This window comes from Hypanus sabinus, chromosome 20 (assembly GCF_030144855.1).
Source record: "Hypanus sabinus isolate sHypSab1 chromosome 20, sHypSab1.hap1, whole genome shotgun sequence".
Lineage (NCBI taxonomy): Eukaryota > Metazoa > Chordata > Chondrichthyes > Myliobatiformes > Dasyatidae > Hypanus > Hypanus sabinus.
This window is the reverse complement of record NC_082725.1, coordinates 7,937,257-7,954,627: the sequence shown is the minus strand read 5'-3', so window position 1 is coordinate 7,954,627 and position 17,371 is coordinate 7,937,257. Positions and strand designations below refer to the sequence as shown.

General features: G+C 40.5%; 1 protein-coding gene across 7 annotated transcripts in view; it reads right to left on the bottom strand.

The window, feature by feature from the left end:
* The window catches only part of rbms3 (RNA binding motif, single stranded interacting protein), a 1,202,299-nt gene that overhangs the window by 402,144 nt on the left and 782,784 nt on the right, over positions 1 to 17,371 (bottom strand). For all 7 annotated transcript variants that reach the window (XM_059945024.1, XM_059945027.1, XM_059945025.1 and 4 more), the window contains one exon: positions 10,493 to 10,551. In XM_059945024.1, the coding sequence (XP_059801007.1) occupies positions 10,493 to 10,551 (59 nt within the window). The remainder of the gene's footprint in view (positions 1 to 10,492; positions 10,552 to 17,371) is intronic.

Here is a 17,371-nt window from a genome sequence, read left to right as displayed (position 1 = left end):
GAGGATAAGATACTCTCCAGTGGTTGGGAAGAAGTCGAGGCATTGGTATCAAAAACTCATGGAATCAAATACAGATGAAGAAAGGAGAAATATTATAAAAAGCTACAGAAATGCCAGCAGAAGCTTCAGAGACCTCATCCCCGGAAGAGGAAAGAACTTTGAAGATGGGCTACACCAGCAGATAAGTTGGGAGAGAGGCCCTGGACAGAGGACTCCGGACAGCTGCTGTTGGTGACCAATGCCGCAATAAGCAAACAAGAACAATCTTTGCTCCTGCATAACTCTCTACTTTTCTATCATCCATACATCTATCTACAGGTTTCTTAAATACTCCAAAGTATGTGCCTCTACCACCACCCCCAGCAGGGCTTTCCGCACACCCACCCCTCCCTGTGTAATGAACTTACCTCTGACATACCCCCTGTACTGTCCTCCAATGACATTAAAATTATGCCACCTTGTATTAGCCATTTCTACCCTGGGGAAAAAATCTTTGCCTGCCCACTCTCTATGCCTTTTATCACCTTGTACACCTCAAGCAAGTTACAATTATTAGAGCAACAAGGCATGACAGATATTTACAAGCGAAAAACATATGATTTAAAGACATTTTCCCTCCATGCCTAATGTTCAGAGAGAGCAGTTTACCTGGTTATATTGACTTCTGCAATTAAAATTTAGCAGATATGTTATGTGGACATTTTTTCTTCCACCTGCCTTTCTGATAGGAAAATGGAGGCTCTATGGAATGAACTTAGAGTAGGTTAAAAGGTCAGCACAACATTGTGGGCTGAATGGCCTACTCTGTACTGTAATGTCTATCTTCTAATTGGGTGTTAATTGAAGGGAAATGCTCACCATCTCTTCTACTGATTCCAGTCTTACGACTGACTGATGATATTGACTGTGGGGCTTCACTAATGGTTTTCATAATATTGTCATTACTTTATTATTATTAAATTTCTTCACTCAGAGGGTCGTGAGAGTGTGGCATGAGCTGCCAGCACAAGTTGCAAATGTGACCTTGATTTCAACGTTTAAGAGAAGTTTGGTTAGGTACATGGATGGTAGGAGTATGGAGGGCTATGGGAGTAGGTAGTTTAAATGGCTCAGCATGGACTGGATGGGCCCAAGGACTCGTTTCTGAGCTGTACTTTTCTATGACTGTGATTGTTAATAAGGTTATTCAATACATAATAAGGGTTAGCTACCACAACACAGGCACAGTTCCTTAATTGAATTACAAACAAATACCAAATAAATGGATCGAGGAAGACATGACATTCTCCCTGTGGATTTCAGCTTAACATGTACAAAGAACAGCATTCACTGATTAGATGAACTTATGGTAATTCTGTAAAATGCAAATATCTTGTTCAAATGTTGTGCTCTTTTTCTTCTCTAGATTTATTCATTATGAATTACGACTTCTTAAACTCTCAATTTTTACCAATTTGATGCAAATAATAGGGAATATAAATTTGGTTTTGTGCTCCACTCCCAGCTGGAAAATATGAAAATATTGATACCCATCCATCATTGAGGACCCCCATCGCTCAGGACTTGCTCTCTTCTCATTACTAGCATCAGGGAGGGGGTTGAAGAGCCTGAAGGCAGACAGTCAATGTTTTAGGAACAGATTCCAATCCTCCACGATCAGATTTCTGAATGGACAATGAACCCAAGGGCACTGCCTAACTTCCATTGTTCTTTTCGCACTCATTTAAATGTTTTTATACATTTGTTCTACTTTTATGTATTGAACGGTACTGCTCCTGCATAACAAGAAAGTTCATAACAGATCTCAGTGATATTAGGTTCTTGATTGGACATGGCATCAAAGGTTATGGGGAGAAGGCCGGGAACTGGGTTGAGGAGGGGATTAAAGAAAAGGATCAGCCATGATTGAATGGCGGAGCAGACTCAATGTGCCAGATGGCTTAATTCTGCTTCTATCTCTTATGGCCTTAGATTAAACCTGCTTCTGATGTGATACAATGGCAAATGACCCAGCACAACTCAAAACCATCACATTGCTACTTACAGGACTTTGCACTACACTGGTTAACTGACTTACTTGCGATTTAACAGCACTGACTGCACTGGAAATGCACTAAATGCTGCTGTATATAGTTTCTTCACTTGTTCTGAGAGACTGATGTGAAAGTGACACATTAAATTAATTTCTAATAGTAATTTGGTATGAGAGGATTGGAAGTCACCAAAGACACTAGCAAATTTCTACAGTTCAAAGTTCAAAAACTCAACAGCAAATTTATTATCAAAGTACATATACTGTATATCACCATATGCAACTCTGAAATTCATTTTCTTGTGGGCATACTCAGTAAGTGCAATACCCATAATGGAATCAATGAAAGACCGCATCCAACAGGGTGGACAAACAACCAATGTGCAAAAGACTAATTGCAAATAATAATAAGTAAAGAATTAACATCAAGAAAAGAAGATGAAGAATTCTTGAAATCAAGTCCATATATTGTGGGAACAGTTCAATGATGGGGCCAGTGAGGTTGAGTGAAGTTATCCCCACTGGTTCAAGAGCCTGATGGTTGAGGGGTAATAACTGTTCCTGAACCTGGTGGGGTGAGTCCCTTCTTCCTACTGGCTGTAGCGAGATGACCAGGGTGGTGAGAGCCCCGGATAATGGATGCTGCTTTCCAGCAACAGCGCTCCGTGTAGATGTGGTCAATGGAGGTCATTCTCACTGGTTACATCACAGCCTGGTACAGGGACTCCACTGCACAGGATTGAGAGAGGTTGCAGAGGATTGTAGATGCAGACAAGTCTATTCACAGGCACAGCCCTTCCCTCTATCAAGGACACCTTCACAAGGCAATAGACAATAGGTGCAGAAGTAGACCATTCGGCCCCTCGAGTCTGCACCGCCATTCTGAGATCATGGCTGATCATTCACTATCAATACCCAGTCCCTGCCTTGTCCCCATATCCCTTGATTCCCCTATCCATCAGATATCTATCCAGCTCCTTCTTGAAAGCATCCAGAGAATTGGCCTCCACCGTCTTCCGAGGCAGTGCATTCCACACCTCCACAACTCTCTGGGAGAAGAAGCTCTTCCTCAACTCTGTTTTAAATAACTGACCTCTTATTCTCAATCCATGCCCTCTGGTACTGGACTCTCCCAACATCTGGAACATATTTCCTGCCTCAATCCTATCAAATCCTTTAATTATCTTAAATGTTTCAATCAGATCCCCTCTCAATCTCCTCAATTCCAGCGTGTACAAGCCCAATCTCTCCAATCTCTCTGCGTAAGACAGCCCTGCCATCCCAGGAATCAACCTAGTGAATCTACGCTCAATTGCCAGAATGTCCTTCCTTAAACCTGGAGACCAAAACTGTACACAATATTCCAGGTGTGGTCTCACCAGGGCCCTGTACAAATGCAAAAGGACATCCTTGCTCTTGTATTCAATTCCCCTTGTAACAAAGGCCAACATTCCATTTGCCCTCTTCACTGCCTGTTGCACTTGCTCATTCACCTTCATTGACTGCTGAACTAGGACTCCTAGGTCTCTTTGCATTTCTCCCTTACCTAACTCTACACCGTTCAGACAATACTCTGCCCTCTTGTTCCTGCTTCCAAAGTGGATAACTTCACATTTATTCACATTGAATGACATCTGCCAAGTATCTGCCCACTCACCCAGCCTATCCAAGTCTCCCTGTATTCTCCTAACGTCCTCTTCGCATGTCACACTGCCACCCAGTTTAGTATCGTTAGCAAACTTGCTGATATAGTTTTCAATGCCCTCATCTAAATCATTGACATAAATCGTAAAGAGCTGTGGTCCCAATACAGAGCCCTGTGGTACCCCACTAGTCACCTCCAGCCAGTCCGAGAAACACCCATTCACTGCTACCCTTTGCTTTCTATCTGCCAACCAGTTTTCTATCCATGTTGAAACCCTGCCCCCAATGCCATGAGCTCTGATTTTACTCACCAATCTCCTATGTGGCACCTTATCAAATGCCTTCTGAAAATCTAGGTATACAACATCCACTGGCTTACCCTCGTCTAACATCCTTGTTACACCCTAAAAAACTCCAACAGATTAGTCAAGAAGGCAATTAGTCAATGCCTCAAGAAGGCAGCATTCATCATTAAAGCCACTCACTATCCATCGGTGAGGAGGTACAAGAACCCAAAAATCCACACTCAATGCTTTAGGAACAGCATCTTCCTCTCTGACATTTGATTTCTGTATGGTCAGTGCACTATACCTCTTTCACACTGTTTATTATTTATTGTAACCTATTGTAATTTTTTTTACACCTTGCACTGTACTGCTCCTACAAACAACACATTTCATGGCATATAGCACTGTGCAAAAGTCTTAGGCACATACAGTAGCTAGGGTACATAAGACTTTTGCACAGTACTGTATTTATCAACGTGGAGCAGAAGCGGTTTCTAAATCTGGTAGGAGCAAAGCATGTTGGGAATAGCGAGGGTGGAATGCAATGGGATGATGTGGGACAAAGGTGTGCTGGGGCAGGGGCACAAGTGCAGACACACCCAGCCCTGAGACACCAGGTAAGAGCATTTGATTCCACACAACTGGTTTTTTGATCATTATAGAACACCCTTCTGGTGCTTTCTGCTCCCTCCCCTCTCCCTTCCCTTTTCCCAACCATGATTCTCCTCTCCCTGCCGCCTTCCCACTCTCAGTCCACAATGGAGACCCAGAACAGAATCAGAATTATCATCACTCACATGTCATGAATGTTTTTTTTCACAGTAGCACTTCAGTGCAATACATAAAATTACTATCATACCGTGCAAAAGTCATAGGTACTAAAGCTATACAGTATGTGCACAGTACGATATGTCAGTGATAATAAACTTGATTCTGATACTGAGCATTCTGCTACAGGAGAGAATTTTAAATTTGTCTTTTTTTATTTGATCATAATGGCTGCACTTCTATAAACATAATTCTGTAAACCATTGTTGGTGTAAGTTGTGCTTTAACATAAGAGTGACATTTTAGGACAGTATTTGGAAGACAGCGACAGAATCTAATGCTTTGTTCAATGTCAGATCCAAAGACATCAACATGGCAGGATTTCAGCTTTCCTTGGAAGGGCACCAAGATCTATAGGAGCACTTTCCTAGTCTGCTGAAACTCGAGAAGACTTTCCAACTAAATTACAAATACTGTATATAACAGAAGAAAGAAAATTGCTCTGTCCGAGGACCACTGAATTTACCAAGTGCACCTACCTTTCAAACGTCTTTCAAAATTACTACTGTAAAATGCACTAACAAGGTTGGTAAAACAGGAACAGCGGTGGCATAGTTAGCTAGGGCAGTGATAAAATGGTGAAGAGAGGAGATCAATAAAGAAAGATTAGGTTTAATTGTACATCAAAACATCCAGTGAAACATTTGTGTCACCAACCAACTCAGTCTGAGGATTGCGCTGGGAGCAGGCTGCAGGTGTCGTCATACTTCCAGCATTAACACAGCATGCCAACAATTAATACGCTCAAAAACTTCTATAATTGTACCGTGGAAAGCATTCTGACAGGCTGCATCATTGTCTGGTATGGAGCGGCTACTGCACAGGACCAAAAGAAGCTGCACAGTGTTGTAAATCTAGTCAGCTCCATCTTGGGCACCAGCCTGCAAAGTTCCCAGGACACCTTTAGGGAGCGGTGTTTCAGAAAGGCAACATCCATTATTAAAGGCCTCCAGCATCCAGGGCATGCCCTTTTCTCACTGTCACCATCAGGCAGGAGATACAAAAGCCTGAAGGCACACACTCAGCGATTCAGGAACAGCTTCTTCTCCTCTGCCATCCAATTCCTAAATGGACTTTGAAGCTTTGGACACTACCTCACTTTTTTAATATACAGATTTTCTTGTTTTTGCACATTTTTAATAATCTATTCAATATACATAATTGATTTACTTATTTGTTATTATGTTATATTTTATTTATTATTTTTTCTCTCTCTCTGCTAGATTATGTATTGCATTGAACTGTTGCTGCTAAGTTAATATATTTCATGTCACATGTTGGTGATAATAAACCTGATTCTGATTCTTGAAGAAGGATCTCGGCCCAGTACGTCGATTGTTTATTCTATTCCATAGATGCTGCCTGACCTGCCGAGTTCCTCCAGCATTTTGTGTGTGTTGTTCTGGACTTCTAGCATCTGCAGACTTTTCTCGTGTTTATATCTTACTAACCCTACGTCTTTAGAATGTGGGAGGAAACCAGAAGCACCTGGATGAAACCAACTTGGTCACAGGGAGAATGTAAAAATTCCTTACAGAGAGCAGCATAAATTGAACCCCAGTCGCTGGCGCTGTAACAGCATTATGCTAAGCGCTGCACTACTATGTCCCCTAAGTTAGTTTGAGAGTTTGATGTCACCACTCAGGTAGAATTTAGTTCCGTTGAAAGGTCAGTGATTTGAAACTCCAACTTTTTTTTCTCTCTTACAAATGTTGTCCAATTTCTGAATATTTCTAATATTCTCTACTTTTAATTCTTACTCTGAGCACCTGCAATACTTACAGTATTAAATTAATAATATGCAGTAGCTTTTGACATTTTAAATAGGATGATATTTTGTATTGAGTGCTGACAATACCTAAATGGATCCATGCCTGCAAGCCCAGGTTGCCAGACACTACACATTATACAACCCCTGAACATCATGGGATTTCCATTGAACATTTGCCTGAGAACACTTGGAGTCTTCATCAGGATGTAAATATCTAAACAGATGTTCCTCAAACCAAAGGAACCATAAATCCAACTTCCATCAGAGTGCAAAAAGCATTCAAAGTTTACCTTGCAACCTCAACCTGATTTCCGAAAAGGTTACCGAAAGTAATTGATACAGCATAATCCATCACAGGGTAAGCCCTCCTCATCGTTGATCACATTTACGAGGAGTGCTTCCACAAGAAAGCAGCATTCATCAAGGATCCCCACCGTCTACTCTTTTCCTAGGCGCTGCCTGGCCCACTGAGTAGTTCTCTTTTTGCTGTTGCCATTGGGCAAGGAAGTACAAGAGCATTAGTTCCTTGATGATGGATGCTAATTTCTTGTGGCAGTGCTCTATGTAAGTGTGTTTGCCAGAGAGAAAGGCTTCGCCTCGACTGGACTAAACAGCGTCTGCCACTTCCTGCAGGCTTTTCCATTCCTGGGCACTGGCGTTTTCACACCAGGCATCGACGGTCCTATATACTGAACCATCCATAAAGATATTCAAAGTTCAAAACTCAAAGTAAAGTTATTACCAAAATGTGTATTTGTCATCATATACTACCCTGAAATTCATTTCCTTGTGAGCATCCACAGGAAAATGAAAAAATACTATAGAATTTATGAAAAACAATACATAATAAAGGCTGACAAACATCCAATGTGCAAAAGAGGACAAATCATACATTCAATTTAAAAATAAATAAATAATTCTGGGGATGAGTTGTAAAATCCTTGAAAGTGAGTCAACAGGTTGTGGAGTCAGATCCATGTTGAGGAGAGTGAAGTTATACAGGTCAGTTCAGGGAAACTGATGATTGAGCGGTGGTGGTAACAGTTCAGTGTTACGTGACTGAAGTCATCCTCTCTGATTTTCAGTATGATGGTTGATGGATAATAACTGTTGCTGAACCAGATGCTGTGAGACCTATAACTCCTGTACCTTTTTGATGGCAGTAGTGAGAAGAGAGCAAGGCCTGGATGGTGGGGGTCCCTGATGAAGGATGCTGCTTTCTTGTGGCAGCACTCCTTGTAGATGTGCTCAATGGCGGGGAGAGGTTTTCCTGTGATGGACTGGGTTGTATCAACCACTTTCACTTATGAAATTATGATGTCACAAGCAACCCATGAAACCTAATGTTAAAGAGGCACCATTATTGCACTGAAATATTGTGATCACAGAAGCTGTTGATGCAACAATTAGTTGCTATGAGTTCAAAGAAAGGTTTTTAAGTAGATGCATGTATTGAATGTCATAACATATAACTCCTTCTAACACTATAATATACAACTCCCTCGAGCACGGCGGTTTCCTTTCTGATCTCATGTGATGCTGCAGCATTCATCATACAAAGACAACCGTAATGAACAAGTACACTTCACAGGTTCTTGTACATTGGCATGAAGCACAATTAATTTGACTTCATGAGTGATCCACGCTCAAAAAAAAATACAAAAATAGATCCAGTAATTTCTCCCTCCTCCCTGTTCTCTCATTTTCCATTCACCATTCAGACTCCTCTCTTTGCCCTTTGCTTCTCCTCAACTATTAGTTCACCAAAGCTCCACCTTTCCCTCCTTGGATTTTCTATTCTCTATCAGATTCCTTCTTCACCCCTTTACCTCTTCCACCTAACACCTCCTGGCTTTTCACTTCATACCACCCCCCCACCACCCAAACCACCTTCCTCCTCACCTGCTCCCATCTATCGCCTTCTAGCTTGCGCTCTTTGCCCTCCCCCCACCTTCTTGTTCTGGCTTCTCATTCTCCCTTTCCTTTCCAGTCCTGATTAGCGTCTCAACCTGAAACAGCAACTGTTTATTCCTCTCCATAGATGCTGCCTGACTTGCTGAGTTCTTCCAGCACTTTGTGTGCATTACTCTACAGAAATAGTTTTCTGTCATGTTAACATTCAGTTGTAATAATTCCATTAGATTAACAGATTGAATAGTAAGTTAATTATCACTTTTAATATTGTATTCATTGTCCTGCATTTGATACCTTGCCAATTCTGACCTAACTTTCTCTTCTGCTGAAATCATTCATATCAGCTATTGATATACTATTACGGAAAGCCAGAATTCGAGAGCCAAATGCATAGGGGAAGTATTGAACACAACCTTGGCATGACTGAGCTTTCTGGTGACTTTACTAAGCTCTGCCTTCACGGCCCGTTTACAGTGTATAGCCACAATACGGCTTGCAAACCAAGATAAAGCATAGATCATTTAGTATGAATGAAATTGGGGCCAGCACCAATTGGTAACTTTATAATTAAAGAATTTGGTAAACACTGATAAGATCTTTCAAAAGACAGAAAATTACATTGATAAGGGTTGATCTAATTTTCAGCACAACAGAGGAGCAGGCCTAGAAATTGCAATCAATCAAGAAAATGGAGTTATATATGGCAATTCACAATATCATCACTGAGTAAGATATTTCTTACAGACCTCCACACCAATGATATTAAATAAGTTATTAGACAACATGCAAATAAAGGCCATAAGACGCAAGAACAAATTAGGCCATTCAGCCCATTGAGTTTGCTCCACCATTTCATCATGGCTGATTTATTATCTCTCTCAACTTCATTCTCTAAAGTTTGCCCCATAGCCTCTGGTGCCCTTACTAATCAGGAACTTATCAACCTCAGCTTTAAATATACCCAATGACTTGGCCTCCACAGTCATCTGTAGCAATGAATTCCACAGATTCACCACCTTCTAGCTAAAGAAATTCCTCCTCACCTCTGTTCTAAAGGGACGCTCATCTATTCTGAGGCTGTGCCTTCTGGTCCAACACTCAGCACGACCAGAAACATCCTCCCCACGTCTACTCTGTCCAGGCCTTTTAGTATTCAACAGATTTCAATGAGAGCCCCACTCTCATTTCTTTAAACTCCAGCGAGTACAGGCCCAGAACAATCAAACGTTCCTCATTCATTAACCCTTTCATTCCCAGTATCAGTAGTTCACAGAAAGAGCATGTTTCAGTTAATCCATGATTTAAATGTGAATTAATAAAAGGATCAAATTCCCTTTGCTCTAACAACTTGACTAAACGTGCTTTAGGCTGCTTGATCCGTGCAGCTGGTGCTGAATCCAAATGACTTAAGCTCAACGACAGACTGATATGATCACCTGTGACACTGGCTGCTTTACTTTCAGTCTCAGAATGAAGGAACCAGGACTGTTGCTATTTGAAGGTAAATTTGATCCATTTTCTGCATCTGTTTTTTTTTCAGGCAGGGCTCGCTGTTTCTAATGAATGTGATGCTATCTGTACAATTTGGCCACTCTATTGAATACACCTGTGGAAAACAACAGCTTCTGACAATCACTGTGCACAATCTAAATGACCTTACACCTCAGCCAACGTTATTAAGGATTCCATAGAGTGAAAGGTGTCTGTAATTTCCACCATCCTCTGCCTCAAACCATGAATGTGCTGAGCTCCCATCTCAAATCTTGCAAGCAGGTGGATTGATAGGAAAGACCAATTTCAGAAAGAGGGAGAAAGATAACAGGAAAAGGAATCACGAGCTGTCAAGCTCCAGATAACATTGTCACCCACAATTTCCTTTCTCAGCCATTGAAAAGAAGGAAAATAAATGGAAAGGAAAAATCTTTGAAAAATCCCTTCGGTGGAGCGAAACTTACTCCCAGAAGGAATATAAATCTATTTGTATAAAGCTGATATAAAGTGACACTTTATAAATACCTTTGCATTGGTTGGTGTTTTTGTCTAGGATAGCCTTTGTTGATACGATCTTTCCATATCTGAAAAAGATAAAATTTTAAAAAATCATTTTATTTCCATTCATTTCAAAAATGTCTGTTTAAAACCGAATTGTATATAAGATTCTTTTCAAAGTCACTTGGTCCAGATATGATTTTGATTTGTATCTATATAGTGACCATTTCCAGAGGTGGTTCCAAAAATGCCCTAAATATAATTTTATTTATAACAAAAAACTTTGCAATAGAAAGGAAATTTTTCTATTGCCTTGAAAATGTATTCAGTCCCCACAAAGATTTTGACATTTTAATCTCTAATTTTCTAAATGTAAAAAATATTGCAGTAGGATTTTTGAGCTAATCTGCAAAACATCATGCATCATGTCAAATCCAAAGAAAAATTCCAAAACCTGTCAAGAATTTACTAAAAGTTAAAAAATAAAATTGCCAGGTTGAAAAAGTATTCATCCCCTTTGTAATTACTACGCTAACTTTCCTCAGCTGTAATATGCTTTGCTGATATGTAATATCAATATGCAATATGTTTACTGATGTAGAAAACTAAAAGATCACCTGTTTTCAATGAATTCATAAGAATAAATACCCCCTCTCTCTGTAAGGTCCAACGGTATGATAGATTTTCAACAGAGCAAAACAAAATGAAGACAAAGAGCATTCAAGACAAGTCAGGGAAATACTAACAGGAGCACAAATCTGGGGAAGGGTACCACATTATCTCAAAGGCACTGAACACATCTCAGAGCTCAGCGCAGGCCATCATGATAAAATGGAAAAAATATGAAGCCGTGGCCACAATGCTTAGGTCAGGCAACCGCTCTAAGCTTAGTCGCTGGAGAAGAATGGCACTTGTAAGAGAGGCTAAAGTGCTGCCAACAGTCACACTGAGTGAGCTGCAGAAGTATGTGGCTGCAAATGGAAATGCAATGTATGGCTCCACAAGCTCTAAGGCTTTGAACAAAAAGGATACTTACGGATGAATGGCAAAGAAGCAGGCCTGGCTAAAACAAAAATGATAGCCTTTGTCATAATGATTTTGCAAAGTGTCACTTAGAAGATACAAAGTGGAACTTTTTGGCCTCAATACCCAAGCATTGTGTGAGGCATAAGTCTAATATTGCCCGTCAGCCAGGTAACACCATCCCTACTGGAAAGTATGATGGAGGTAGTATCATGTTATGGGGATACCTTTCAACAGTAGAAACTGGAAATCTGGTCAGGAGTTGATGGGAAGATGAATGATGTTAAATACAGAGAGAGATCCTGGATAAAAACCTGCTCATCTCTGCCAGAAAGCTTAAACTGGGGAGGAAGTTCGTCTTTCAGCAGGACAATGACCCAAAGCACACTGTCAGAGCAACCATGGAGTGGCTTCAAATGAAGAAAATTGATGTCCTTGAGGGGCCCAGTCAGAGTCCCGATCTAAACCCAAATGAATATCTCTGGCAAGACCTCAAGAATGCTGACCATAGACTCTCCCCAACTAACCTTGTACAGCTTGAGCAATTTTACAAGGAGGATTGGGCAAATCTTGCTTCATCACATTGTGCAAAGCTAATAGAGACTTATCCGAAAAGTCTACTGGCTGTAATAGCTGCAAGAGGTGGTTCAATTAAGTACTGAGCAAAGGGGGATAAATACTTTTGAACTGCTGACATTTCAAGTTTTGAATTTTTAGTTTTTCATGCTTTACAATTTCTGGCTCTGCTGTGGGAAAAAAAATCATGTGATTTCTGCATGTGAAAAAAGAGCTTAGAAAAATAGAGGGCTATGGGTAACCCAAGATAATTTCTAAAGTAAGTACATGTTCGGCACAGTTATGTGGGCCAAAGGGCCTATATTGTGCTGTAGGTTTTTCTATGTTTCTATTTCCAAATAAAAACTCTTAGTTAAATTGATCAAAATCCCTGGTTGTAATATTCATTCATGTGAACAAAGGGTTGGGGCCTGAATAGTTTTACAAGGCACTGTATTTATGGAAGGATGTGGAAGCTTATAGAGGGGATGCAGAGGAGATTTACCAGGATGCTGCCTGGATTAATTGGAGAACATGTCTTATGAGGAAAGTCTGAGTGGATGAGAGTTTTTCTCTATGGAGTGAAGGAGGATAAGAGATGACTTGGTAGAGGCATATAAAATTATTGGAGGCATAGATAGAGTGGATAACCAATGGTTTTTTTTCCCGGATGACAAAGGATAATTCCAGAGGATATTTGTTTAAGGCAGGGGGTCCCACCCTTTTTATGCCATGGGCCAATATTATTAAGCAAAGGATCCATGGAGCCCAGGTTGGGAACTTTAAGGCAAATGGAGGAAAGTTTAGGGGAGGTGTCAGAGGAAGGTTTCATACACGTGCACTGATGAGTGCTGCTGGGAGTGGTGCCAAATGAAAATCTACTCCAGTGGTTCCCAATCCTTTAATGACATGAACCCCTACCATTATCTGAGGGGACTATGGACCCCGCGCTGGGAACCCTGACTTAAAAGATCCTTAGATAGGCACATGGGCGTAAGGAAAATGGATGTTAAGGGCTACATTGGAGGAAACAATCAGGTTGTCGACGGAGTATGTTTATATAAGTTGGTACAACATCCTGAAGGGTGCCTACTCTAACTCAGTGGGTCAGGCAGCAGCTGTAGAGAAAAATGGATAGTCAACAATTCACGTCTGCAGCCTGGTAGCCAACTAATTACATCCCTCCCATTGGGAACCTGACCCACTCATCAAGGTCGTGATCTCCATTTAATTCTTCAAAATCTTTCTTTCCCCACCCTCAAGTTGTCTCCTTTTTGGAAATTGGATTTATTTTCCTTTGTGTGCAGTTTGTGAATTACGGTATTTTGCTGCAGCAAGCCTTTTACAAAAACTTTATTTGCCAACTGTGCAGTGCAATTTAAACTGTTTGTCTACTGTGCAGTGCAATTTAATACATTTTACCAGTACGAGAAAGACGTCAAAGTCTCTTTGTCTTAATGTTCAATAAAGCTACCTGAAAACCAGTTAAAAGAAGCCGAGACTGACAGCAGCCTCTTTTCCCTTCCTCCAAGTGTAAACATTTTGGATTTTCCCAACCATGACAAAAAGCAAACAAATCACCACAGGATTCAATGACCCTATAAATCTCAACATTAGTCTCCTCTCACTGCTCCCTATAGGTTTTAGCCTACTTAAGCCTTGGTATGAATTTCAGACCATGTCTTAATATAAAACTCATAGAACATAATATACTTTCATCAGTACACTGGAGTATTCATTTAGATTATTTGTTTAAATTTAGGCATCAAGTCTAAACACAATCTTTCAGCAATACTAATGACTGGTGTTCAATTCTCCCCACTGTCTCTAAGGAGTCTGTACTTTCTCCTCATGACCCCACGGGCTTCTTCTTGGTGCTTCGGTTTCCTCCCACAGTCCAAAGACACAAGGGTTAGGGTTTATAACTTGTGGGTATGCTATGTTTGCACCAAAAGCATGGAAGGCCTGTGTGCTGCCCATAGCACATCTTCAAATTTAGAGTTATTTTTCCACATGTACATGAAAACATACAGTGAAATGCATTGCTTGCATTAACAACCTACACCAAAACGGATGCAGAAATAATGCCACACATTGCAGTTGCCAACGTAACATGTCCACAATGTTCAGAAGAACAATATCACTTGCCTCCTCATTGATATGTTTCCACAACCTATGGACTCGCTTTCAAGGGCTCTTCATCTCATGTTTTCAATACTATTTATATTTTATTACCATTTATTTTTTTACTTGCACTGTTTGTTGTCTTTTGTGCACTGATTGAACGCCCAAGCTGGTGTGATCTTTCATTGATTCTATTATGGTTATTATTCTATTATGGATTTATTGAGTATGCCCACAAGAAAATGAACCTCAGGGTTGTATGTAGTGACATATATGTACTTTGATAATAAATTTACTTTGAACTTTGAAGCTTTAAACAGAACAAACCTAGTGACAAAGCAATAACTGGAAAACGATTCCTCTGTCCCTCCCACCAACATACAGAGCCGGATAACCACAGGGCAGGCCACCTCCTTCTGCCTCTAGCTGATCTGCGGATCCACAGACACTGCAATGGCCGCGTGTTTTGATGTACATGTGACAAGCAAAGCTGGTCTTTATTTTTGAAGCAGCCACTGTAAATGGGCAATTCCTCAGAATTTCTGCAGAGGATCTCCATTTACTACTTTAACCACAAAGGTATTGCATCCACAGTAAGAAAGGTTTCTGACCACCAGAAACTTGATGAGGCCATTATTTACTGTCTGGTGGTGAGTGGAAATGAATGCAGTTATTTCAGGGGATCCTATGTACTCCTCTTTCTGTGGAATCATTTTCCTTTCTGGTTGCCACACTGCATGCTCTTGCTCCTTGTTAACTTTGAATGTAAATTAGAATACTGTCTATACACTAACACCAGCAGTACTGTATTAAGAATTTATACATATTAAAAATTTGCTGTGTTGTGTTGGTGACACATGCAACAAAAACAATATTCAACACATAAAGAATTACTTAAAAATCAAATTAGAAGTACAGATATGGAATAAAATGTGCATATACATAAATACCAGTAGGTATTTACAATGTAAAGAGTGTTATATAAAGTGGTTTCAAGTGTCTACAGGGATAATAGATATAGTGGTGGGAGGAGGCTAACTAGTATGGTTGCCAAGGGGAAGAAACTTTTAAGATGGCATGATTTTTTTTGTTTTAATAGCATTATAGAGACTTGCAGACTCCTAAAAATCAGACAAATCGTTCATTGACTGCCACGTCCAGTCAGTTCTCGACTCTTTTCAAGATCCAAAAATCCCACATTTTCCAAATATCGCATCCCTGAATCCCAATACTCTGTTTTTGTATGTCACATGAGGTGACATGGCTATAATTAATGATCCATTCAATTTTATATATATATAAAATTATTATTTATATATACCAAAAAAGATCTCTTCTTTTGCACATTGGTTGTTGTAGGTCAGTCCAGTCTATATTCTTAGAGTTGCATGAGTTTGCATTTAATCAGAGGTACTATTCAATTGCAAGTCTTATTGTTTAATTAGAGCACATGCTCTTTACAATCTACTTCCCTCTTTAACCAAATGTAAGATTTGCACATTTGCTTCAGTGGGCAGAGTATTGCTTCAGGAAGTATTTCCTTTATCTCATATGATAGCAGCATATCGCAGAAATACCGATGCCCAGGAAAAGAAAAGGCTACACAAAGTGGTGGGTACAGACTTGTCCATCACAGGCAAAGCCATCCTATCGTTGAGCACATTTACAAGGAATGCTACCACAAGGGAGCAGCGCCCACCATCAAGGACGCCCACCATCCAGACCATGCTCTCTTCTCTCTAATGCCATCAGGTAAGAAGTACAAAAGCCTTAGGTCCCACCTGTTTAGGAACCATTATTATCCTTCAACCTTCAGGCTCCTGAACAAGCATGCATGGATAATTTCACTCACCTCAACTTACATACATACGTTTTATCTCTCTCTCTCTCTCACACACACACACTATGTGCAAAAGATATACACACACACATATATATATTTTTCTCACCCCTTATGGATGGTGTGCATGTGTACTTTTCCCTCAATCTCAGGTCCTCTAGCAGAAGCCTGGGAGCTTGAGGGCTTGGTGCTGTATCCTTGCTGTTCTGGTAGTTCTGCCTTCTGGACCAAGATCTCAGATGTTGTTCCTGGGATTTGTTGAAGCTACTCTCCCAGTCCAGGTGTCAAAGCTCCAAGTGCTCCTGTCACCACTAGGATTACCCTGGATTTAACCTTCCACAGCCTTTCTATCTGCTCTTTCTGCCCTGATATTTCTCCAGCTTCTCAAATTCTTTCTTACAGTCATTCAGGATTGCAACATCTATTGCTAATGCTTTCTTCTGTTCTTTGTCTAGTATTACAAAGTCCGGTCGGTTGGTCAGTACCTGCTTATCAATCTGTATTTGGAAGTCCCACAGGATCTTAGCTCTGTCATTCTCCACTACCTTCTTGGGTGTTTCCCATTTGGACTTGGGAGTGTCCAGTCTATACTTATTCTTGTCCATCGATGCTGCCTGACTTACTGAGTTCCTCCAGCAATTGTATGTGTTGCTTTGGATTTCCAGCATCTGTAGATTTTCGTGTGTTTTAAACAAATCCTCTGTTTATTCAACAAATGAGCAAAGTCCTCTGTATAAGATGCAGCCGCAATGTTGTTGAGTACATTTGCTTTTGCCAACCTCATAATACAATTACATGTTCTAATTTCTAATATCAATTGTTGCATATCCTCTGCACATATGCAGATGAGCACGTGCATGCAAGCTTACCTCTTGTATGGCACACACTCACTGTGGCAGAATGCTGACAATCCCTCGGTAACTTTGCATAGCTGATGCACGTACTTATTGCATGTGTAGGTTAGCCTGATATTGCACATTTGGCAAGCAGATTGTGCAGAGCAGCAAGAGAATGCAGCTCTTTAATCAAGAAACTTAAGAGGCATGCAACATCGTATTCAAAGAAATGGGAAAAGATGAAAGCGGTTTTGTAAATCTTCAGGACAATTACATACAGAAGTAAGTTCTGAAATGGAACTAGCCCATTTTTAAAGGAAAGGACCTCATTTTCTTTATGTAATGGTTCTAGCTATAATGCCAATTTTGGAAACTGGCCTCAATGCTGTTACTTAGGATGAAGATGTTAGAGAGGAGCTAGAAAGTTTGGCTGGATGGTTAAGAACAGGAAATTAAGGAGCAGGAGATAATCCCAGCAATACACACAAAATACTGTTGGAACTCAGCAGGCCAGGCAGCACTTATGGA